We start from the raw sequence: 24,030 nt of genomic DNA, 5'->3' as shown, positions 1-24,030 counted from the left end.
TAACTTGAGCTAGGGTTGGGGCATGCATCATGCAAATTCCCTCATACTCCTCTGACAAATTATTTATATTCTGAACTGAAGCTCTTCCTCTTTCATTCTAGAGCTTCTCAAGCACAAAATGCCAGATTGTTTGCTAGCTTTGTGATATGGACGAGAAAGAGCGAATCAAAGTAATTGTTGATCCAAGGCAGGATTTGAACACATGTCCCTACAAGGCCTGTGTACTAGTCTGCAATACCACAAAGCCTTTTGACACCATAATTGTGGATTGGCTTGTAGGATTTACTGTTTCGAATAGCATGCAATGTTGTAGCTGGGTTGGTCCCAGGATATAGGAGAAACAAGGTGGGTGAGGTAATATTTTTTTATTGGACCAATTTCTGTTGGTGAGAGAGACAAGCTTTCAAACTTACACTGAGCTTGTCTCTCTCACCAACAGAAGTCGGTCCAATAAAAGATATTATTTCACTCACTTTGTCTGTTTTCTTTCACAACGTTGTGCTGCAGATCTGCTATGTATTTTTTGCTTTTGAATCTCAATTCTTGGTCACTTACATTTATTTAAAAGCAAAACTTTAAAAATAAACTAGACAAATAGTATTTTCTCTTTTACCTCCCTCCTCCCCCCAATTTACACTGAATTGTAGTTAAAATCATCCCTTTTCCTCAGAAAAGGAATTGGGAAGTTTTTTGGTTGTTTGTCTGGGATATCTTTTCATAGTAACTGCTTAAAAATATTTTACTATGCAACAGAAGTTCCTAATTACAGAGAATACGCTTTTTATAATAGGATATTTTGCAGTGCCTTTATGAACCATCCTTGAAGTTAGGATGGTGAATGTTACAAAGAGTATTTCTAGGGAAAGGATGATTATAATGGTGAGTACCATAGTGGACCGTCCTGGTTCCCTATTATATCACATATATAAAGTATTATTTGAATGAGTCATATAAAGAAAGTGGCATGCAAATAGTGTAGGTCTCACCCACCCTGGCTATCTCTACTTCCCTCGCCCTCCAAAACCCCCCAGGAACCAACACAACAAAATACCGGTAACCAACATACATACACCACAGTACATACGTACTTCTGAGAAACAAGATTGTGTTTTCTGTTGTGAAACTACAGAAATGTATATGTTCTGTCTGGCACAATCCCTGTCTGAAAATGTTATGGGTATTCTCTTGTAAATAATGTTTCATTTGCTAACAGGTTCCCTTTTTTACTAAATAAAAAAAAGAGAATTACATGAAGCATATACAACCAATCATTTTTTAAAATAAAAAATGAAATGCTTTTCAATGCTATGGATACCTTCATTTCAAATGAAGTCTACAATGATTAAATATTAAAATGATCGATGCTTTAAATTAATATAAAAACTTTGCAGGAGATTATTACAAAGATTAACTTTTTTAATGTTTTAATACCTCCACACTTTATCAATCACAGACACTGAAACTGTTTTCACATCACCATACTGATGATCTCGTATATCATTGCAGTATTATGCACTAACTGTATAAACAGCATGGTAATGTTGGTAGAGAAGATGAAGAAACACAATTCATGTTATTGCTCTTTAATATGCAATTTTGGTGTTGAAATATTCTTTGACATGTGAATGAGTGAGTAGTTATTTTTCTAATGCTGAAGATGAGACAGAAACCCAATCCAAGGAATGAAATTAAATGTCATTTGCCATTCATAAAGGAACTTTGTTTCATGTAATGACAAACCTAGGTGGTCTGTGGCAAAGGTTGAAAGAAGAAGAAAAAGCCCTAGCATGTGTTTTCTTAGGAAGGACCCACATGAATGCAGCCTTAGTATCCTAAAATTGTCTGCAACTGCCTACGATTAGAGATACATTTTTACTCTTTCAGTTTGAATTATGTTTGCGGGTCATGAGAAAATGTCATGGCACCCCAGGTGCTTTTGTTTCACTAGCTGTATGTAGCCCTACCACTGTAATTCAGAGGATTGACTAAACATTTACCCCAGGCGTTCTTAAAATGGAGGATGCTAATTTCTCTGTTTTACATTTCTTCTGGATTTCCTTAAGCAGTAGGTTTAGTATTATTTTTCTTGATTTCACCTAGCTAACCATCTATTCCAGTTGTACTATGCAACTTTATTTTGTGTAGCTTATATATCCCAGGACTCTTTGCAGAGCTAAATGCAGAACAGTATGTGAATAAATTATTATTTATTTGAGTGTCAACAGTGTGCTTGGTGCTATACAAAACAAAGAAGACGTGATCTCTGCTGTATGGTGCTTGCAATCTCAAACATAGAACAGTGATAGTATTTTTAATTCATCACTGTGCAGAGTCTAAGTCCAATAAAAGAGGTAAAGAGGAATAAGGAGGCATAGTCAGAAAAGAATTGATAAAATTAGATTAGAAAATAGATGAAGAGCTGGCAAATTGAATAGATACAGAAAGATTGTTCCAGATGGCAGAACCTACAGCAGACAAAGTTCTTGCACCAAAAGTGAAAAGTTTGAGAGAATGGACAGAGCAAAGGTGGATGCTAGATGAACGTGGAGAATGGCAGTGAGAAGAGGAAGTCCAGAAGGTAGACTGGAAAGGACAATATCGTAAACAAGGAAGACATTGTTATTCATATAGGCCAATTTGTTATCAGCTGTAGGGAGTGCTATCTGTGAGTTATTTTTTTCTAACTATTGGGCAAAATCATGGTGTAATTCCATTGAAATCTATTTTAAAAAAATCCTTTCACATTCTGAATTATCCAAACATTGCTCTCTTAGTTCAATTTTTAATATAGTAGAAATACTGATCAGATGGAAAGTGTAAAAAAATTTCCAAGTTTCAATCATTATTTTCTTTCGGGTTGTGCTATTTGGTATAAATAAGGAAAAAAGATAACTGGGCCCATGATAATTGCTTCTGATAGTTAATGTCCTGTGTTGATTAGTCCCATTGACTTCATTTTATCTCCACTACAATTTCAAGTGATTTTGTTATTCTTCACTTCCTGTTTTAAATGCGGTTTGTTTTTAAACTGCTGCTGCATTTCTGTGTTCAGTATACCACATATCTACAGCTCTGTTAAAATCTCACCTTAAAGTAAAACTCTACTCTGAAGAGCGACTATGTAACAATGGTACCTACTTAGAAAACAGAGCTGTTCCTTTCATGTGGTATGTATGACAGAAATTGGAAATCATGTGCCCAACAGCCAGATTTAATTTTTTGACTTTTGAAATCTCAACGTTAACATTAAATTCACTGTAGGTTGAATTGTTACTGCCACCTGTCGTTAAGGTTGCCTGACTCTTCCCATTGGCAGACCCTGTTTTCAGTTGCTTATAACTTTGCTAAACTTACCTGTTTGGACTGAAATTTCCTGCTTCAGGATGGTTTTTTTTGTGTGTGTAGACTTCAACATAAGGTTGAGCCGTTTCCAAGAACAAGATCAGGGGAAAATATGTTGCTTTGCCCATGTTAAAAAAAATTCTTATATCTGTTGTGATGAGAACCTCCAATGCCTCCATGCTTTGAACCCCACTGGCAACGTGTGTGTCTCGTCCCACCTAGTTGCTGGTCTACATAGAGACTGACAATTTACTGCTGTCTGTTATGCTGTCTCAAGAGTTAGAAGTGTGTACTGGATCTAAAAGTTCCAGCCCGGCTGATGACCCGTGTGTGTATGAATATGATGCCACCTGATGGAATTTCTGTTTTTGAAGTTTGCTTCTTTAAAAACTTAGGAAATTACATCCAAAAAGCTGCATTAAAAGAATGTTAAGGTTGCAAAGTCAAGCACTCACAAAATTAGTAAATGCCAGATTTAAGGTTGTTTGTGCAACCTTAATTTAGTCCCCTTGTGAGTATGCATTATGATGCATGTTTTAATTATATGATCACATACTATTTTTGCCACAGGACCCTAACTTATTCAGTGTTACAGGATGTACCATGCTCTGGCAAAAAGTGGAAGTTGTGTAGTGAATGAGGCAGGGATTTCAGGAAGAGAAAGAATGAGCTCATGCTTAATTGAAGGTTAAATGTTGCCCTGGAGAATTGGATTTATCCCTGCCTCTGCCACAGAGTTCTAGTGTTTTGTTAGGCAAATCTCAAACCAAACATTTCACAGGTGGCTGCTAACTATGTTGTTCATTTTCTGGGTGCTTGAGAATCTGATTTGCAGAACTGTTGAGCACTTACAACTGTAACTGAAGTAATTGGAAACTGTGCTTTGAACATGTAAATGCTAACTGTTCTCAAAAGTCAGGCCCTAGATGTCTCAAATTGGGCAACCAAAATTAGTTAACACTTCTGACCTTAATCTCTTTATACCTCAGATCTCCATCTGTAAAATGGGAATAATACCTTCACATCACAAGGGTGTCATGAAAATCAATTAATGTTTGTGAAGCACTCAGATATTGAGTAATGAGCACCAGATAAAACCCCAGCACAAAATTAATATTGCTGCCTTCAGAGCAGGGTTTGAATAGCGTGCAGTAAATAACCTAGGTCACACACAGAAGAGCAAACAAAATATTGAATTGCTGCTCATTCAGCAAACACCATTTTGTGCACTGTGTGAAGAAAGGGTCCTGTGGAAAAAATAGTATGTGATCATGTAATTAAAGACTCTAGTGTAGGGTATAAGGTAGTATTCCTATAATTAATTTGTGACCCCTCTAGTGGTGCTCACTGTGTTTTGTGTTGTAAAAACCATGTGAAACCAGTCCGAGTTGGCCGTATTTACATAGCTAGGCCTGGCAAATTTGTTACCGCTTTGGAGCTGTGCTCCGGCTCTGCTCCAGCTCTAGGCAAAAACCTGCTGCTCCGCTCCGAAGCCCTGTTTTATATTAAGTAAAAACATTTATTTGTGATCCCTGTGGTTTCTTCATATTGACAAGGGAGTGTTTTAAAAGACGCAACACTACCTAAAAACTTTGTTGAAGGCCCCTGATCCTGCAAAACTGTAAGCACATGCTTAACTTATGTACTATGAGTAGTTCCATTGACTTCAGTAGCTTAGAGTGAGAATAGTATGATGAGTAAGAACACCTTTCTTCACTTCTACTAAAGTCAATTTAAAGACCGTTCCGCTTGAAACTGCATTGATAGAATTTAGTTACCCAGAATGGGTTCTTGTTTAGCTTTGGAGCATCAAGGTAGTGTGGCTGCAGACACGATCACGCAACATTGATTTATGTTACATCCTATCATATAATACAAAGGAACTGCACTTAACAATTTTGAATATATATGTTGAGGTAGCACCCAACGATCCCAATAAGGAAGCAAGTCAATGTATAACCTGTAGGAAGATCAATCCCTGCCTCAAAGAGCTGACAATCTGACGAGACAAAAAGACAAAGTAAGAGAAAGGATAAAACATGCAAGCAAAATGGACAGGGTGATGGCAGGTAAACATCATGTTAGTCCAATGTCTTTTTTTTTTTTTAAATATGTTTTTTTTAAACATTTGTTAGAAGCTCTGGGCCAAATCCTGATGTAATGTGGTGTATTTCAGTTGAAATCAGTAGTGCTCTGTGAATTTTGACTAGATATTTAACTATTCTGACTTACACCAAATGAGGACCTGCCTTCTAGAGAGTGGGTTTTGGTTGTGGTGCTGTGCTTGGACTGAAGTGGGGAAGAGGGGAGAGAGGCATAATAAGGGAGTGGGTAAAGAGAGAGGGAGATAGAATGGGAAAAGAAGTGGGTGAGGGGTAGGAGAAGGAGGTTAAGATGCATAATAGGCAGGGAGAGTAAGGTTGAGCAGATGGAGGTTTGCACAGTTAAGAGGGGGTGGAATGAAGAGGGTGTCAAGAGCCTATGGCAACTAAGGGGGAAAAAAGACCTCTCAAGATTCAGAGTAGAGAGAATTACAAAGTCAGTGAACTGTGAAGCCTCTTTTGGGAGGGTAGGCTTAGAATTTGTTGGCTGGAAGGCCCTGAAGGTCTCTGCTTTCACTTGCTGCTTTTGGGAGGGGGGCTGAGGATCTTGGGATGTCCATATTCTACCCCTATGAGCTTGTTATGCCTGTTGATGTGGTTCCCAATTGAGCAGGATGAGAAGGCTGCCAGGCTGGTGATTTTTTTTCTAATGCTGTAGAGGCACATGTATAGCAGGTCTCCTTATATTGTGTGTGAATGTGTAATGGAAGTTGCTGCAATTATATGTATGTACACTCTCTAACTTTTGTTTGATTGAAATCTGAGGGTCAGATCCTTGGCTGGTGTGAATTGGTGTGACTTCAACCGAGCTACTCAGATTTTCACCATCTGAGGATCTGGCCCTCAGTTTTAATGTTGTAGTCATATGGGTTTTTTTGCATATACTGTTCAAATATAACTATTATGAACATTATAAACATCTTTCTGTAATTTGCAGAGGGAAAAGTGAACACTGCATCCTCTGACTACTGTAATTAACTTGTCACCTATTTATTGAGAAAGATAGGACATGATTTGATATTTAATTAGGAAAGCAATGCAGAAAACCACTAGGCCAGATAGGTATAGGAATATCTGGAAAATCAGTGTATAGCCATTAGTTAGAGATGAAAATGTAATTTAAATTGGAAGTAGCTTTTTTTAAGTATTCCATGGGATTAAATAATATTAGTAACCTCTTAAAGTAACAAAGCATAATAACTTCATACAAAAGGTCCCAGTACACTTGCTAATATCCTTTATGGCTTTAATAGAATAGATCTGAAATGATTTACAAAGCAAAGCTGTTGGATGAATTCTTCCAGTTCTACATGTAAAGAGAGCCTGTTTGTCTTTCTGTGAGTTTATATATATCCATGGAAATTATGATCTAAATGTGGGTAGAGTACTAAAACATAACCATATATGCAGAACAAAATAATGGAGTCAAGAATTCAGAGCACTTGCATTCTGCCACATACTGTACACAGAAAACGTGTATTGTACAGACTGTGTTAAATTCTATGTCTTGACCATAGAAGGACTGTATAGAATTTGCACCATTTCCGTAAGTAATTTTCAAGGCTAAGGAACAGTATGTTTCTGTACTCATACAGGAAAGAGCTCAGTGCATCCACAGATTGCAGCAACTCTATCGGTCTGTTGTCAAGAGCTCAGACACCATCATTGCCATGAAATAGTTGGTAGCTAGTTGACTGGTTTTCTTGACTAGCCTTGCCCCTTTCAATCCATCCAAAATGTTGTTGCCAAAATTCTACCCACTGCTCCATTCTTATTGGTCACTTTCAGATAATTTCACCAACGCCATTTCCTTCTATATAAAATTTACTCTCCTTGTCCTTGCCTTTAAGTCCCTGTACAATTTAACTTGTGCATATCTCTGCTTACATCTCTTTTCTCTCTATGTGCTGTTCTGGTTTTGATACCATGCCCCTCATTGTGGTATTTGAGTGCTTTCCAAGGATAAATTAAACAAACTGAATATCGTCTGTCATGAGGTTCCATTTGCAATCTTCTCCACAGAGAGAAATTTTCCAGTAGTGAATTTTTGCTTTTGTTTCTATAAAGTTGGAATATTATCTGGTGCTGTTTATGAAGGCAGAGTAGAATAAGTGTGACCTGCAGTTGGACTGGAAAATAGTGAGTCTTGAGGCAGTTCTGCCATCATGAGCTCCACAATCTTGGACCAGTCTCTTTGGGGATGTCTACACTGCCCTGCAGTTTGGACTGAGAGTGTGACTAGCGGTGTGCACCAAAGTGCTGCTCTGTAACTCCTCTGTGTGTGGATGCTGCAGGTGTGAACTAAAAGGTTCCTACTTCACATTTATGTAATCCCCTTAAACAGAATGATCTAAATGCGACCTAAGAACCTTTTAGTTTGCACCCACAGTGTCAACACAAGGGAGTTACAGTGCCGCACTTGGAAGCACACTGATATTCACCACTACCACCCTGCCCCATAGTCTGAACTGTGGGACAGTGTAGATGTGCCCTTAGTCGCCTATAAGGATGGCCTTCACTTTTGCAGTAGACAGGGGTGGGCAAACTATGGCCCGCAGTCCGGATCCGGCCCCTCAGGGCTTTGGATCCAGCCCGCGGGATTGCACCCTTTGGCACCGTGGGCCCTGCGCCGCTCTCAGAAGCGGCCGGCACCATGTCCCTGCAACCCCCGGGAGGGGGCAGAGAGCTCTGTGCATTGCCCTTGCCTTCAGGCACGCCCCCCGCAGCTCCCATTGGCCGGGAATGGGGAACCGCGGTCAATGGGAGCTTTGGGGGAGGTACCTGGAGGTGCAGCAAGGGCAGCGCATGCGGAGCCCTCTGCACCCCCGTCCAGGGGCTGCAGCGCTTCCTGGAGCAGCGCGGGGCCGGGGACAGGGCAGGAACGCAAGGAACTGCTGCGGGGAGCCCCGGGCCCTTTAATTCGTCCCTGAGCCCCGGGGCTCCCAGCCGCCTCTGCAGCTGGTAGCTCCGGGGTGATTGAAAGGCCCTGGGGCTCCCAGCCACAGCCGGCGCCCCAGGGCCTTTGAATCTTGAAAGGCCCTGCCTCTTCCGGTTGAGGTCACGCCTTTTCTGGTTGAGGCCATGCCCCGCTCAGGACTCTGGCGTACCGGTAAGTCCTTTAAGTTACTTTCACCCCTGTGTAAGTTCATTTTGTCTTCTGATCTCTATTTGAGAACATTAAGGGTATGTCTACACAGCAGCTAGACACTTGCAGCTGGCCTGTGCCAGCCTACTCGAGCTCTTGGGGCTTGGGTTGTTTCATTGCTGAGTAGACTTCCGGGATTGGGCTGGAGCCTGAGCTTTGGGACCCTGCCTAATTGCTGTATTGACATACCCGAACAGGTTATGGTGTTTTTAATCATTTTTTTTAAAAATCCAAATTAAAACTATTCATGCACTTATTTCATTTACTGTGAGTAAAATATTTGTATAAGCTAATTCACTCTCCTGAATACCATATACAACATGAGGAGCAACAAAGGACCATGACACTTTTTTCATTCATAAATCAGTTTATTTAATATTTATTGAGTTATGGTAGTTTCAGGAGAGGGGAAAAATCCATTCATTCTGAACATAGGATGGAAAGATTATCTTTTAAATCCTTTCAAAGACTAGTTTTCAGAATGGAGCTAATAATTCATTTTTGCTGAAGTGTTACAATTATCTCCAGGTGTATTGAAATATTATTTGCTTCTGTCATTTGTAACTTGCTTTCAGCCTTTGCCCGTTTTTTTCTATGTACCAAGTGAGACAGAGGTTAAAAAAATATCAAAATAGGAAAGGTTAAAGAAAATCAAAATAGGAAAGGTTGGTCACCAGTTTTGTTGATCATTATGACAGATGGTGGTGGTGATGTGACATTTCATCATACTGTGGTGATAGGATTCACCAAAGAAACAAATTTGTCTGACTTCCAGCTTTTGGGTGGAGGCTTTATTTATTTTGGTATTTTCTCCAGATCTCCCAGCCTTCAATTTATGGTGGGCTGCCAGGATGGACAGGTCCAGTTACTGAGACTCTCACTTCTCCTTCCACTATCCCGGACAATCGCTACATTAAAATGAAGTTAAGATTGAGTATAAGTATCAGTAATTCAGGATCAGTTTGTTAAAGGGAAATTGTAACTATCCCCAAATCAAACATTCTAAATGCAGGAAATTCAGAATGAAGCTTACACTTAAATCCAAATATTTTAAAGTTTGCACCCAAGCAAACTAAACTTTGACATGTTGGGACCCTAGGATGGGGGGCAAATGTGCAGCACTTCCCTAAACCAGGGAAAGGGAGAAGACGGGTTATCCTTGGCTTTTAGCAGAGTAGAGAGAGTTGTGCTGCCCCTTAGTTAATACTGGAGCAGAGCAAAATAACATTTTTGATACCATGGAGTAAGATACCAATGAAATAACATGATTCTCTATTTAATACATGAATTGTAAAATCTTAAGTTATTATAAGTAGAGTGCTTAGAAGAATGTAGTTAATTTTGAAATTTGAGATGTACAACCTATAGCATGGTAATTTTAATTTAAATGATTCCCTAGCTCATCAAAGGAAATAAAAGGTGAAGGTGTGGATGTTAAGGATCAAAGTGGGAATGAAAGTGCCTATATTCAACCATACTGCAGACCGTTTGCTGTTGATATCTTGAATCACTGAGGCAGAACAAATAATTGATTCTAGTCATTCCTCTTGACTCAATAAGCTTTTAACTTGCACAGTAAAAGGTGCATGCTTTATTTTCATGTTGTATAAGAGTGACAAATGCCTTTGCTCTCCTTATCTACCCTCAAATCACAATCAACATAGTACAGCAGCTGTGTTTGTTTTTAATGCTTCTTTTATATACCAAATACTGTACATAATAGGTCACATTATTTAAAAAAAAGTTAGCATTACATATCACATGTAGTCATATATATATCATATAATTTTTCTTCCAGAGAGAAGCCCCCACCAGTTCTTCATTTTTGTGTTGTGTGATGATGAAAACCATATATAATATTATCTGATTTTATATATCTTAATGGAAAATTATAGAATTTAAGGTAAATTTAAAATAACAATCTTGAAAATAAGTAATATTAATATGTTAGCCATGTTGTCTTCATTTGTTGGCATTCTTTCCATCTTCCAGTTCTGAGATATGCTTCTGATCTTTATTCAAGTAGATAATCACCCCTCTAGAGCAGGTATAAAGACAGTGTTTTGTTTGTAGTTTGTACATCGACAAGGCTAACTACCACACAATGGGAGGCATTAAAACCCTCTGCAGTATGTTTGCCTGAGAGGGTTTCCTTCTTTTAGTGTCAGAAGGGTAGAGATTCTTTTTTGATTGCAGACATTCGTATTTTTAAGTGAATATAGTATATTACATTGAACAGAAGTCTAAATTTTTAAGATATAGGATAGCTTGTATTGAGAGCCCCATCAGAACATATACTGAGAGCCCAGTAAGAAAAAGAATGTTACTGTGTGCTTTCTCTATCATATCAGACTTAGGCCCCCATGCAGCAAAGCATTTAGATACATACATAACTTGGTAATTCTACTAACTCCAGTGGGACTACTGACATGCTTAAATTAAACATATGTTGAAGTTCTTTGCTGGATCTGGGGTATGTGTCTGACAATAACAAGCACTGGAACTTTATTCATATAAACTCAAATTCAAATTTTTATCCCTATAAATGAGATGGGGTAAAATCCTCCTTTGTGTGATTGCAGAGTCCGTATGTTTTGTGGGGCTTTGTGAGAAGAGATACAGAAACCCAGGTAGACTTCCCCTCTTCCACATGGAACCAAAGTCTTTGACTACTTATATGCAAATTCCATGTAAGTAGCATATTTTTATTGGGTATATTAAATGAAGTACTATGAAAAAGGCATTTTAATATGCTACAATCAGTACATTAATTAAACATATATGTATATATATATATATAATGTTTTATTAATATACTGATTGTAGCATATTAAAATGCCTCTTTCATATATATATATACACACACACACACACACACACACACACACACAAGTATAGATCGATATATGATATGTTATATAATATACTATTGCACATGAAACAGATACTTCCTTTCTACGTGGACTTCCTCCATGAGTAGCTATTTCCCCACACCAAAAAATGGTTATCTTTTCTAGTGAAGGCATTAATATTTTCACAATCTTGAATCTTAAAATTTTGTTCAGATGAAAGTCCATTTTTACATCAAAATCTGTGTAAATTCCAGAAAAACCAAAGCTCAATGAGGCCTTGATGTGGGTTGCAGCTCCCAGGTGCTATTAAATGGATGCACAGGGGCCCTTTGGGGGGTTCTGGGTTCAGGAGGAATAGGATTGTGAAGGGGGATCCAGGTGAAGGTGGTTCGGGCTCAGCGCTGTGGGAGGATGGGACTTGGCAGAGAGGGTCTGGGTGTTGCGGGGTGGGCCTGGATGGAGTGGGGTCTGGGTGCAGCTGGTTGGGACTCGGTGGGGAGAGGGTCCAGGTGCGGGAGCCTCATCAGGGTGATCTGGGTGCAGGGGGGTGGAACTCATCCAGTTGGGAGTTCAATTTCAGGGGCTCAGCGGGGGATGATCTGAGTTAAGAGGCATGGGACTGAATGCAGGGGGGAGTGTCTAGGGTGTTGGGGCTTGGCCAGCGGGGTCTGGGTATGGGGAGGATCCAGATGCACAGGGGTTGGGTGGAGGGGGGAGCATCTCCCTGTACAGTGACCCCTCCCCCTGTGGCTGAGGAGTGATGTGGGCAGGAAGCGATTAGCGGCAGGGTGTGTGTGTATGTGTGTGTGTGCGCGCGTGCGCAGAGCTTCTGGGAGTGGGTCTGACCTGGCCCTGGCCGCTCCTTGCAGGGGACGACAAAGTTCTGTCCTTCCCCAACCCAAGCCCAGCCGGGACTAGCAGCTGAGCCTGGGTAGGAGCCACCAGCTGGGGCATCCCCAGCCCCTCCTTCCACGGTGATTTATCTCTCTGCCGGCTGCTCCGGGTGCACAAAACGATGTGTCTGCGCAGCTGGGGAGGGGCATGTGACCGCTCATGCAGCTTTCCTTTGCTTCTCCCATTAGAAGTAATTTTTCTGTGTGGGACATGAATTCCGAATACGCACAGTGGCGCAGAATTCCCCCTGGAGTAATGACTTCAGTGGGAGTGGAAACCTGCCATTTATTTTTGTACAGATGTCCCCTTTTTTTATCAAATTTGAACATCTTTATTTAAATCCTACCAGGATTGTATTTTAATTAAAATCATATTTTTTCCTCACATGATCAAAATCATATTTTTAATCCTTGTCTTTAGTATTAGGTGTTTAATAAAATATTTTAAACTCTTTGAAGAATCAAAATAAAAATATTTGATACTTAATTTGTTTTTCATTTGTTGTGGATTTTGAAATGAACTAAGGAATATAGAACATTGAGTTGGGGTGCTGTGTATTTGTGCCAGTCCTATTGGGTAAAATCAGAATTGCTCTACTGTGTGCGATAGGCACAATATTACTAACAGATAATGGAGTTTCTCCTTTGTCTGAAGTGGTAGGTGCCTGTTTGAAAGCAATAGGATATGAGTTCTAGTTCTGTTGCTGCCATGAAGTTCTGAGTTGTTAATGACAACAGCTGTGACTTTTAGTTGACCATGAGGTTTGTTTTAGCACTTCGTTCTGTTGTCCTTATTTCATGTATAAAATTTTTTGTCACTAGCAATGTTTTCCCACTGTATTTATGGATCATTATGGCCTCCCTCTTTTGACTAATTTAACTCTATTAAAAAACCGTGGTTATTCACTGACTATGCAACTTATTGACAAAAGTCCTAAAGTCCATTGAAGTTAGTGGAACTCTTTCCATTGACGTCTATAGATTTTAAATCAGACTCGGCATTATAGACTGAGTTAAGACTTTCAGCTGCCTTTATAGTTTGAAAACATAGGCCTACATTGCATAAAAAAGTGTGCTTGCCTGTTTGTGGCGTCCATTTGTAGTACATGCAGATGGATAGCTACATGTATAGATATTCAGTTACCCATTATGAGTGTATCCATATTGATGCATGTGTAAATTAGACTTAGATGCTAGTGTCTGAAAATTTGGCCCATAACATTAGCATTCTGCAGGGAGTCTTTTCAATCACAAATTCTTAATTTCTCTTCTGTCAAATTATTAATTACATTTCAACCTTTAATTATCTTTAATGTTCAAAAATACTATATACTAATATTTAAACAACTTTTATAGTTAAAGAATCAAAACACATTATTCAATACAAAGTCTCATTTTCATGGAATTTTGCATGCATGCAGCTCTTGGTACGTACAGTGGAACCTACTTAAGATGTTATTATTGTTATTAATCATTCATATAGCACCATAAATGTACAAAGCACAGTGCCATGTGCTTTATAGTCCCTATATTTATTTTTTATTAATTTTTTTAGTCATTCACAATATGTTTCTTTTCCATTAATGAAAGAGACTGTATGATCCCTTAGATGGCCAGAATAATATTTTTTGAAATTCCCATGAACAGTAAAACAGAAATGTATTTCAATAGTAGTGAGTTAAATTCTCTCATGGTCAGATCTTGAATGGACATTCAAAAAGTTCTTTGTCTATAACTGTCATTAATTGTCAAAATCAGAACTATATTATTGACAATGGAGGGTAATAGAGGCAACTTATTCATCTCAGATAGTGATCAGGATGTGATAGAACTGGAGAAAAAAAGATAAAGCACTCCTCTTGTGGTGCAAGCCCTCCAAGTGTGAGGAAAGAGAGGGGGGGGAAAAAGACCAAGGAAAAAATTGCCCTTTAAAAACCCGAAAACAAACTAAGAAACAAAATATTATTCAAATCACTTGTACATGATTTTTTCTTAAAAAGCATCTTTTGTAGAAGCTGAGAGCTGGGAGAAAGCTCACATTGATTTCTAATGACCTGAAACTACTCTTTAAGTCTTTTTTAGCAATATCTAAAAGAACAGTGACAAACTCCTTTTAGATAGTTTTTAAATGGTATATAGTCATTAAAATTCCAGGAACCTACACAGGCTTTAGAGTATATACAGCACTTTATGATTCTGCAGAATTCAGGTTATTAAAGGGGGCTCGATCCTGCACCAACTGACATTAATGAAATTTTGCTATTGAGTACAATGGAAGCAGGAATGAGCCCATACTTTGTTAAACAGTGTGAATTATTTTGGGAAATAATAGATATATTTATGAGTGAAATATTTCTGTTTTAAATAGGGGTGACAATTTTCGCTTCAAAGTATTTCATGAGTCAGAAAGGTTCCAGACTTTTTCCTTTTAGAAATCTGATCTGATGGTTACGTTTGAAACCATTCCTGCAGCAAGATTCATAAATAATAAATATTATCTCTTATTAATCCATATTTTAGCTTAACTCTGGCTCATAGCAAGCTACTTCCTCAGGGAATGGAGAATTCTTTACAAGGGAAGGTGATGAGCCACAGCCCCCAAGGAATTAAATTGTGAAAACAATCTTGGTTTCGTACATGCTAATATAGATCTGTTATTCCCCTTCCACATTTATCACAACACATTTTAAATTGTGGCTGATCTTTTATGCAAATAGCTGTCTTATTAGACATTGCGGCAGTATGTGCTAATGTCTCTATGGGTTTCTCGGGAGTTTGCTATCTAACCATCAAAGCAGTAGAAATGAATGATGATTACTGCATGGCTTTGAAGAACAAAGAAAAGTCACAGCATTTTAGAGGTTCTAGATGCCTGAGTCAGTGACAGTTTGAACCACACAGATGAACAGAAATGTCTCTGTGGCTCATATTAACTAGGCCAAATATATGTTTTAACTACTGGGAAATAATTTTTCTGCACTCTTGTGTTTTATTGGCAGTACTAAAACTGCAAGCTTCTTTCACAGCTAACATTTTGTTACAAAACATTACAAGGCTATTGAAAATGCAAAAGGCAAGTCAAACATTGTTTCTGACAGTGGAATAAAGTAAACCAAAAACTGGATTTTTGCTGCATAAAATTTTGTATTATCTACTTTGTTAGTTGAAATATGAACTTTATTTTCCATTACTGTTGCCATGGTATAAGCTGGGTTATGATTTTACAGGCAATAAGGGCAAGGGACTGAAAAAAAAACAAATGTAATACTTTCCCCTTAGTTTCATTCAGCTTAGTATATGCTATAGATACCTAAATGTGGGTTATTTACTGAGTTAAATGTACTTAGTATATGAAAATCTTCAGTGATATTAATTTTGACCTGCACTAAAAGTGCAGCAATGTTAATTTGTATATTTCTGTTCCTCTTGAACACATTTAAAGTATTCACTGATTTTGAAGACTCAGTTTCATTCTAAATCTTATGGGTCATACCTTAAGATATAGGGCCTGTTTCTACTGTTAAAGTCAGTAGAAATTTTGCCATTGGCCAAATTCTTCAGTTATTTACATGAGTTTAAATCTGGAGTAACTCCACTTAAGTTAATGGAGTTACTTTGTATTTGCACTAATGTAATGGGTGCTGATTTCTGGCCAGTACTGTCAGCAAAAAAGCAGAATTGGGCCCCAAATGGACAAACAGTGAAAATAATTGCTGTATTGTTTGATGCATGAATAAGCCCTGGGGATAATTCCTGGGACTGTGCTTTGAACCTGGCTTGCAAACAATTATGCCATTGACAAACTTGTCTTGGTGGTTTAATATATATTTTTTGCACGTGGATTTAAAGCCAGATTTTGGTTTTTGGAATAGAGGGTGAAATTAATCCATTTCCAGCATCCCGCTGCACCAGGTAAACCACGTGTTGTTACTTGGTGGAGAGAGAAACATACCAGAGGGAGCAGCTGTATACAGCATCTTAGCACCTCTTTTATAACACACAGCTGGTGTGTTTGGGATCATCTGGAAGGGTTATTGGAACCATGATTGTGTGGATCTAGTAGAGAAAAGTGATACCAACGTGTGAAGAAGCTGTGATTATTAGTGGGAATAGCAGCCTCAGAGGGACTGTGTGCAGCTCCCCAGCCTGCATGCAAGTTGGGAGATAGATTCCAATCTGCTCCAGTCTATTTGGAGTTCCCTATACAAAAGGTTGATTAATTAGACTTGGAAGGTGATGGGTGAACTTCATCCTTGCTGTTTTAATTTTAGAACATCTATAAGTTTTGATGCATTACTCTTAAGGTTTAAAAAATAATTTTAATAGAGAGATAGTGGATTTAGATTGTGGAGATAAGAGTTAGGTTGTAAATTTGTAGTCCCCATTTGTGCACATCCCAATTACTACACATGTATAATATGATCTGATTTGTCATCTCTGGTCAAGAGAAACCTGGAATTGGAATAGCAAGTGTGAGGACTAAGGTACCTCAGTTCTGGACTGAGCTGCAGTCCAGGAAAATCCATGCAGTTCCCTCTCCAGAATTTTCTCTGAATTCATCTGTTTATTCCCTGCACTGGAAGAAATGAGTTAGACCCACACTACTTGCTAATCCCCAAACACGTGCGTGGATCTTGGCTATCATCCTAGGATAGAGGGCCATCCATGTGGAGTCCCGGCATTTCTGCAGTAGCTTGCGTCCCCTGGTGTGGCTCTCTGACAGCATGGCACTGTCAAGGCTCCCCAATGACTGTTCTTGAGACTCCCCTTTAAGAGCAAGGAGAATTAATATAAGAAATACAGGAAAATTAATACAGGCTCTGACCGTATTTATTCTCCTCTGGTTTTGCTGCTAGGTGAAGTTGGAGGACAATCAAAGTGACTCCACCTACTATCCACCTTTCCTCACTTGGCGATTTCTAGAACTATGGACAGGCTTCTCTGGGTGGCAGGAGAATGGGGCACAGCTTCTGTGAAGGCAAGCAGACTCCCCCTTCTACTTTGGATGGGGGAGGTAAGTGCACGGGAGGCCTCTTCATGTGGATCTCACAAGCACAGTCTGGCCCTATATCTGTATGAGCCTGCACATTGTCTTCTCTTTTACTAGCTTATATTCTTGGGCACCCAGATTCTGTGGGGATGGGCATAGTAGAAATCTGAATAATAGCAGATTTTAAGTTCAGTCAGTGATTTATCGAAGAAAAATAGTTATACTAAAAGTGATTTCAACTATACCAAGGTTCATATTGGATGGCAGCTTGTTTTGTTATAATTTCTTATACTGTGTTTATTTTGTTGTTCAAACTAATGAGTTCTGTAATATTAATAAACCAAAACATAGAAAAAGAGTACTTTTAGAATTCATCTTATAGTGTTTGTAATATTGATGATTAGTTCCAGTATTTTGTTGTTCTTCTTTGAATGATTGTACATGAACATTCTACTGTAGGTGTATGTGTGCTCCAATGCAGTTGTTGGATAATTTTTTCCCTTAATGATACACATCAGGTGGCATGAGCGCCTTGCGCTGCCTCATGTATTACATGCAGGCATAAAGGGCAGAGCCACCCCAAGTTCCTTCCTACCCCCAAGACAGTTGTTGAAGCTCCCAATTTTGTCTCTTCAAGTCCCTTCTTTTTGTTGTAAATAGATAGATACTACTATCTATTTACATTTTTGTTAATGGTCTGTAATTTAGTTAGTGTAGTTTAGGTAGTGTAGCTTTATTTAGTAGTTTAAAAGTTTGTCACCGATTCCCAATTTGGTCCTAATCCAAGAGCTACACTGTGCTCTCCAGGCTTCAAAGCTTGCCACTCTTGTGGCAAACCACTGCCAATTAGTGACCAATTAGTGACCCAGCTGCTTTAAGTGCTTGGGGGAGGCCCCGTGAGTGACAGATGCAGACTCTGTAAGGGTTTTAAGCCCTGATCCAAAAAGGACAGGGCAGCCAGGTTTAAGTACATGTTGTTGATATCAACACTCTGCCTTCCATTGAACCATCCACCCCACTCTGGGTGCTGAGCTCATCGGTCAGCTGTGTTCCTCCGGCCTTGCTGGTACCAATAGGTAAGTCAGTTTTGTTGGTGCCAAAGAAGAGTTACCGCAAGTCAAACTTGGTACCAGGTACCTCAAGAGCAGAGACAAAGCAGTCAAAGGACTTGGGGGCGCGCTCTAAAAGGAGGCACTCTTTGATGCATACATCAAAACAGGGAGTTCATTGATTCCAGAGCCAACTACAGGCCTGTTGAGATTAACTCCTGAAGTGCCATCAGCGTTATCACCTCAGGCTTCGGTACAACAGGATCAGAACACTTTCCTGGTACTGTTTACTCCCAAAGCATTTGCAGTTGCGAGAGGGTTGTTGAATCTCTCAGTACCACTTTCGCTGGCAATGCAAGAGTGTCGCCTGGCGCCCAAGGTACCAACACTCATTCCTTCACCTCTGCACCATGTGGGAACATGGGATGCAGCAGTTAGTGTTCTGTTCAAAATGGTACCGTTGAGGGGAAAGCCGCCATGATCTCGGCAGGACTCCCTTCTCCAGATTCTGCGCTTACCTCTCCAGTATCGATGGCTCCTCCTTTGTTGACATTTCTTCTCCCTTGGATTCTGAAGTGAGTTCCTATGTGTCTTAGCCTAGTCATATCCACCAACCTGCATCCAGTACCTGGATTCAGCCTCAATTCCAGCATGACGCTTACTGAAAGGATCCTTGGGCCTCACTAGAAGAGACGTCCACCACCACTTTGTGCCTCTGGCTGCATTCTTCAAGACCTTACTTTGATGCGTTTGCCAAGAGCAGATACCAGTTCTAAGAGCGTCTTCTTTCCCTTCTCCAATTTTTGCAAACCACTCACAAAATGCGTTTGGGCTCATGTCACAATAGATTGGTAGGTTTTTAACATGGTGGAAGTGCAGTGATCCCTTCCCTGTCCTTTTTCAGGGACCTCTCTCATGAAGCCATATTGTTGTGCGAGACATTTTTCGGCCCATGTTAGATGAACTTGGCCTGCTGATCAACATGGAGAAGTCCATCCTATCTCTGGTTCAAAAAACAAATTTATTGGAGTTACGTTTGAGAGAGCTATGGGGCTGGTTGGCCGAAGTGTATTTCATTGAGGAAGCATCATGGACATGATAGTTCACATTCCAAATTGAATCTTATTCTCCCTAGATTGGTGGATAGATCCTGCCAACATTTTCAAGGGAGTTCCCTTTGCCTGGCCTCAACAATCTCTCATCTTAGTCATGGATGCCTCGGACCAGCATACTAGTTGTGGAGGGGTGGGACTCATTTGGGTCTGCTACAGACACAAGATCTCTGGTCTTCCCAAGATCTCAGTCTGCATATAAATGTAAGGGAGTTGCAAGCTATCTGGTTAGCTTGCATGGTATTTCTTCCACAAATCAAAGGACTGGGTTTGTTGGTTATGACCAATGATACAGTGGCCATGTTTTATGTAAAAAAACCAGGAGGAGCCTGATCTTCACTGCTGTCATTTAGCCATTCTACTTTGGGCCTTCTGCATTGCCAATTCCATAATCCTGAAAGGAGCTTACCTTCCACAGATCCACAGTACATTGGCAGATCGCTTAAGCAGGCTGTTCATCAACCACTGCAAGTGGTCCCTTCACGCAGATATTGCAAGGTCCATTTTCCAGCTTTGGGGAACTCCACAAGTGGATCTGTTTGCAACAAAAGACATCAAAAATGTCACCAATTTTGCTCCCCAGTGGGCCACTGTCCAGGTTCATTGACAGATGTGTTTCTAATGTCGTGGTCAGATGAACTCCTGTATGCTTTTCTTTCCATTCCTCTCCTGCTCAAAGTTCTGTGCAAAGTTAAGCAGAACAAGTCTCATCTTATGCTGAGGGATGGCCCTGTCAACAATGGGGGGGATGGCCCTGTCCAACACTGTTTTTTAGAGCTATTAGTCCCTCATTGTCATTCCTGCTACACATGGACTTGATTTTACAGAATCAGGATCATCTCCTCCATCCCAATTTGCAGACCCTTCTCCTGATGACTCGGAGGCTTTGTGGCTAATGACTGCAGAGAAGCCCTGTTCTAGGGTTGTTCAGGAAGTGCTGCTAAATAGTAGAAAACCATCAGCTAGGAGTCTTTCCGGTAGGAAGAAGCTGTGGGAGGTCAGTGGCGGTTCCGCACTTTATGCCTGCACGAGGCAGCAGAGGGTGATCGTGCTGCCCCAATGGGCAGCTAAGGGAAAAATTCTGACAGCTGTGCATTGGGGTAGGGTACACATACACCTACAGCTGAGTAGATGTGTGCAACACATCTCAAAGAAAAACAGTTACAGAAAGGTTAGTAACCATTTCTACCATGTATAGTTTATTCCTTTTGTATGTAATTTAGATAACTATTTTACTTGTGTAAAGACTTTCTATGACATGCATAGAATTCATTGGTTTGTTTAGATAATTGATTATTTAAAAATAATGTGATTCTTTCCCCCCCCTTCCTTCCTTAGTGGTTTTGGATTCAAAAAGGATGGGTAGAAAGGATGCATCTGCTGCAAGAATTCCTGTTGAGCAATACAGGAAACAAATAGGTAAGGAATACAGATTAATGTCTCCTTTTGGGATGCATCTTGTGTACAGTGTTAAGGGCCAGCCCATTCAGCAAAGTTTTCTGACAGAAGAAAAAATGTATAATTTTAAAAGAAAACAGCATTGTGACGTTTCACTCCATATTCTTTATGAAAATATGCTTATGATGTGAATATGACATAACTGAGATGTACTTTATGCAAGATGGGTTTTGTAAGATATCATTGGAAAGGTTATAATTTACTGAATGTGATTATCTAATTTGTATCCCTGTATCATTTCTGTATCTGAAGTTAGGAATATTGACTATGTATCTGTATTTCAACTATGCTATTTTGGGTTATGCCCACTGCTAGCACTTCAGGTACAACAGTGGAAAAGCCAGACAGGGCTTGATGACCCATCAGCGAGGACAATGAACTGTGAAAAGGCTTGGCCTTCTTGCAGACGCTCCATACTGCCACTGACTCCTGGACGATGTGATACTACAGAGTCAGGTGGTCTTGTCACCTGATACTAAACATTACCTGGGACTTCTTGTAACTTTCCACTGGAAGGGATTGGGGGGGGTGTCAAGTTTGGGAACCAAAGGATTCCCACCTTATGTAAATCCTATTTAAGGTTGGGGAGGAAAGTAGATGGGACTGCTCCTCTCCATGGCCTGTCTGCCAAGAAGAAAGACTGCTAAAGCCACCTGAAGTGAAGGCAAGGGGGGGAGTCCAGACTGATGCAGGGTCCAGTCTGAAAAGGAATATAACTGGAACTCCAATTTACATTTGGTAACCTGTTTTTTTAAGTATATTGAGCTTAGCTTGCATATTTTGCTTTATTTGGTCAGTAATCTGCTTTGTTCTGTCTGTTATATCTTATATTCACTTAAAATTCACCTTTTATAGTTAATAAACTTATTTCTTGTTTATAATATAACCCAGTTTATGTAATTTCTAACTGGAGGGGGGACAAGAAGTTGTGCATATCTCCCTCCACATTACTCATACCAGTATCCCTCTTAAGATTCCTAAATTTTACTTTATATGTTTCAGGGGTAATCTGAAAACTTTGCAAAACAGTATCTTCAAATTTACAATAGTCTAAAGCATCTTCAATAGGCATTCCATTGAATACATTTTGAGCTTTACCAGTTAATTTCGCAGTCATGGTAGGAACTCTCTTATCAGGGATTTCATGTATTACACACAGCCTTTCGAAGGTAGTCAGTTATTCCGCAATATCATCGTCCTCACTCTATGCAGGACATAAGTGTTCCCATTTTTGGATTTTTGGAGTGATGTGTGGGGTAGGGGGCCTCTGGTTCTGCTTCTCTAGCAGGTCTAGTTGGTGTTTTTACTCTTTCTTTTTCTTCTCACTCTCTTTTTCTTTTATCTCCAGTTCTTTCTGTTGCAATAATCTCTGGTGCTCCCTCTCCTTTTCTGCAGACTGCAGCCTGAAAAGCTCCAACTTCGCAGTTGCTTCACTGCTTTCACTCATTTTCCTGCTCTTCTGTGCCTACTTCTCTTTCCCCAAATAAGCAAACAGAAAATAACAAAACTGTGACCTCCTCCTGACAGTTCTAGCCACTGCACTTAAGACTCACTTAAAATCACAAATATCAGTGCTTAAAGTGTGAACTCCACTTGGAGTAACAAGCTGCACATACACCCTGCTCGCTGCGCCACTGTGACGTTCCCCTCTGGACTGGTGAGCTGCTAGGCCACTCCAATCCTCGACTCTGGGAGCCAGCCTTACCCTGCTCTGCTCTGAGAACCCCCACGCACAGCCCCTGGCATGTAAGCTGCTCCTTGGATTGTGCAACTGAATGACACTAGCCAATATCTCCAGTCCCAGACACAACCCTAGGAATCTCCGTCTTGCAGTGTCCAGTTATGCCCGCTGGATGCTGCAAGCTTATATTAGTTGGTCAGTTTAACAAAGAAATTGATATGTACCAGGCTTGTTATCCCAAGGGGAGCCTCTGACACACTTCAAACCAAACGCACTGCTTCAGGTAGAATAAACAAACATTTATTAACTATGAAAGGTAGATTTTAAGTGATTATAAGTCAAAGCATAAGTCAGATTTGGTCAAATGAAATAAAAGCAAAACACATTCTAAGCTGATCTTAACACTTAACACTTAACACAAAATGTATTCACTACCCTTACAAACTTAGATGCTTCTCACCACAGGCTGGCTGGTTGCTCTTCAGCCATGCTCTATCCTTTGATCAGTGCTTCAGTCGCTTGGTGTGATGTCTGTAGATGTAGGTGGAAGAGAGAGGAAGAGCATGTCAAACGTCTCTCCCTTTTATCATATTCTTTCTTCCTTCTTGGCTTTGCCCCCGCCCTCCCTCCTGAGTCAGGTGAGCATTACCTCATCACAATCCCAAACTGGCCAAAGGAAGGGGGGTGATTCACTTGAGAGTCCAACAGATCCTTTTGTTGCTGTCTAGACCAACGTCCTTTGTTCCTGTGAGGCTGGGCTGGGTTTGTCCCGTACCTGCCCTGATGAGGTGTGAACTGCCTCTTTGCTCTTGGAGAGTTTTTGCTTGGGCTTATTTTAAGCCATGAGGACACATTTTCAGCCTCATAACTACATACATGAAATTATAACTTATAACATTACTGTAACAACAATGATCAGTGCATCATGAGCCTTCCGAAGACAGCTGACATGACAAAATTTGCATTAGATACCATACAATCATTTTACGAGGATGAACATGGGGATGCTGGGTTTTCCCCCAAGGTACAGAGCGTCACAGGGGGTGTGGGTGCAGAGGGCTCAGGGGATGGTCTAGGTGCAGAGGTGGGGGAGTCTGGGTGCAAGGAATCTGGATTCGGGGTGGGGCTCATGGGTAGGAGGTCTAGTTGGTGGGGGGGATCTGGATGCATGGGGGTTGGGTGGATTGGGGGGCAGCTCCCCATACAGTGACTCATCCCCCCACAGGTGGGGAGCAATGGGGACAGGAAGCAAGGGGGGTGTGGAACTTCCTGCAGCCAGGGGAGGTTCCTGGGGGTGGATCTGACCCAGTCCCAGCCTGTGCAGGGGAAGAGGAAGTCCTGTATCAGCCCACCCCACCCATAACTAGCAGCTGGAGCCTGGCACATGATAGGAGCCACTGGCTGGG

At 40.3% G+C, this 24,030-nt stretch overlaps 1 protein-coding gene across 4 annotated transcripts in view; it reads left to right on the top strand.

The window, feature by feature from the left end:
- The window catches only part of TRIQK (triple QxxK/R motif containing), an 81,361-nt gene that overhangs the window by 1,714 nt on the left and 55,617 nt on the right, over window positions 1–24,030 (top strand). For 3 of the 4 annotated variants that reach the window (XM_065585903.1, XM_065585904.1, XM_065585905.1), the window contains exons 3-4: window positions 11,172–11,279; window positions 20,824–20,904. In XM_065585903.1, the coding sequence (XP_065441975.1) occupies window positions 11,172–11,279; window positions 20,824–20,904 (189 nt within the window). The remainder of the gene's footprint in view (window positions 1–11,171; window positions 11,280–20,823; window positions 20,905–24,030) is intronic. The other variant, XM_042845125.2, reaches the window with a different exon arrangement.

Source organism: Chrysemys picta, chromosome 2 (genome assembly GCF_011386835.1).
Source record: "Chrysemys picta bellii isolate R12L10 chromosome 2, ASM1138683v2, whole genome shotgun sequence".
NCBI lineage: Eukaryota > Metazoa > Chordata > Testudines > Emydidae > Chrysemys > Chrysemys picta.
Note: the sequence above shows the minus strand (reverse complement) of the source record. Positions and strands in the feature narration are given on the sequence as shown.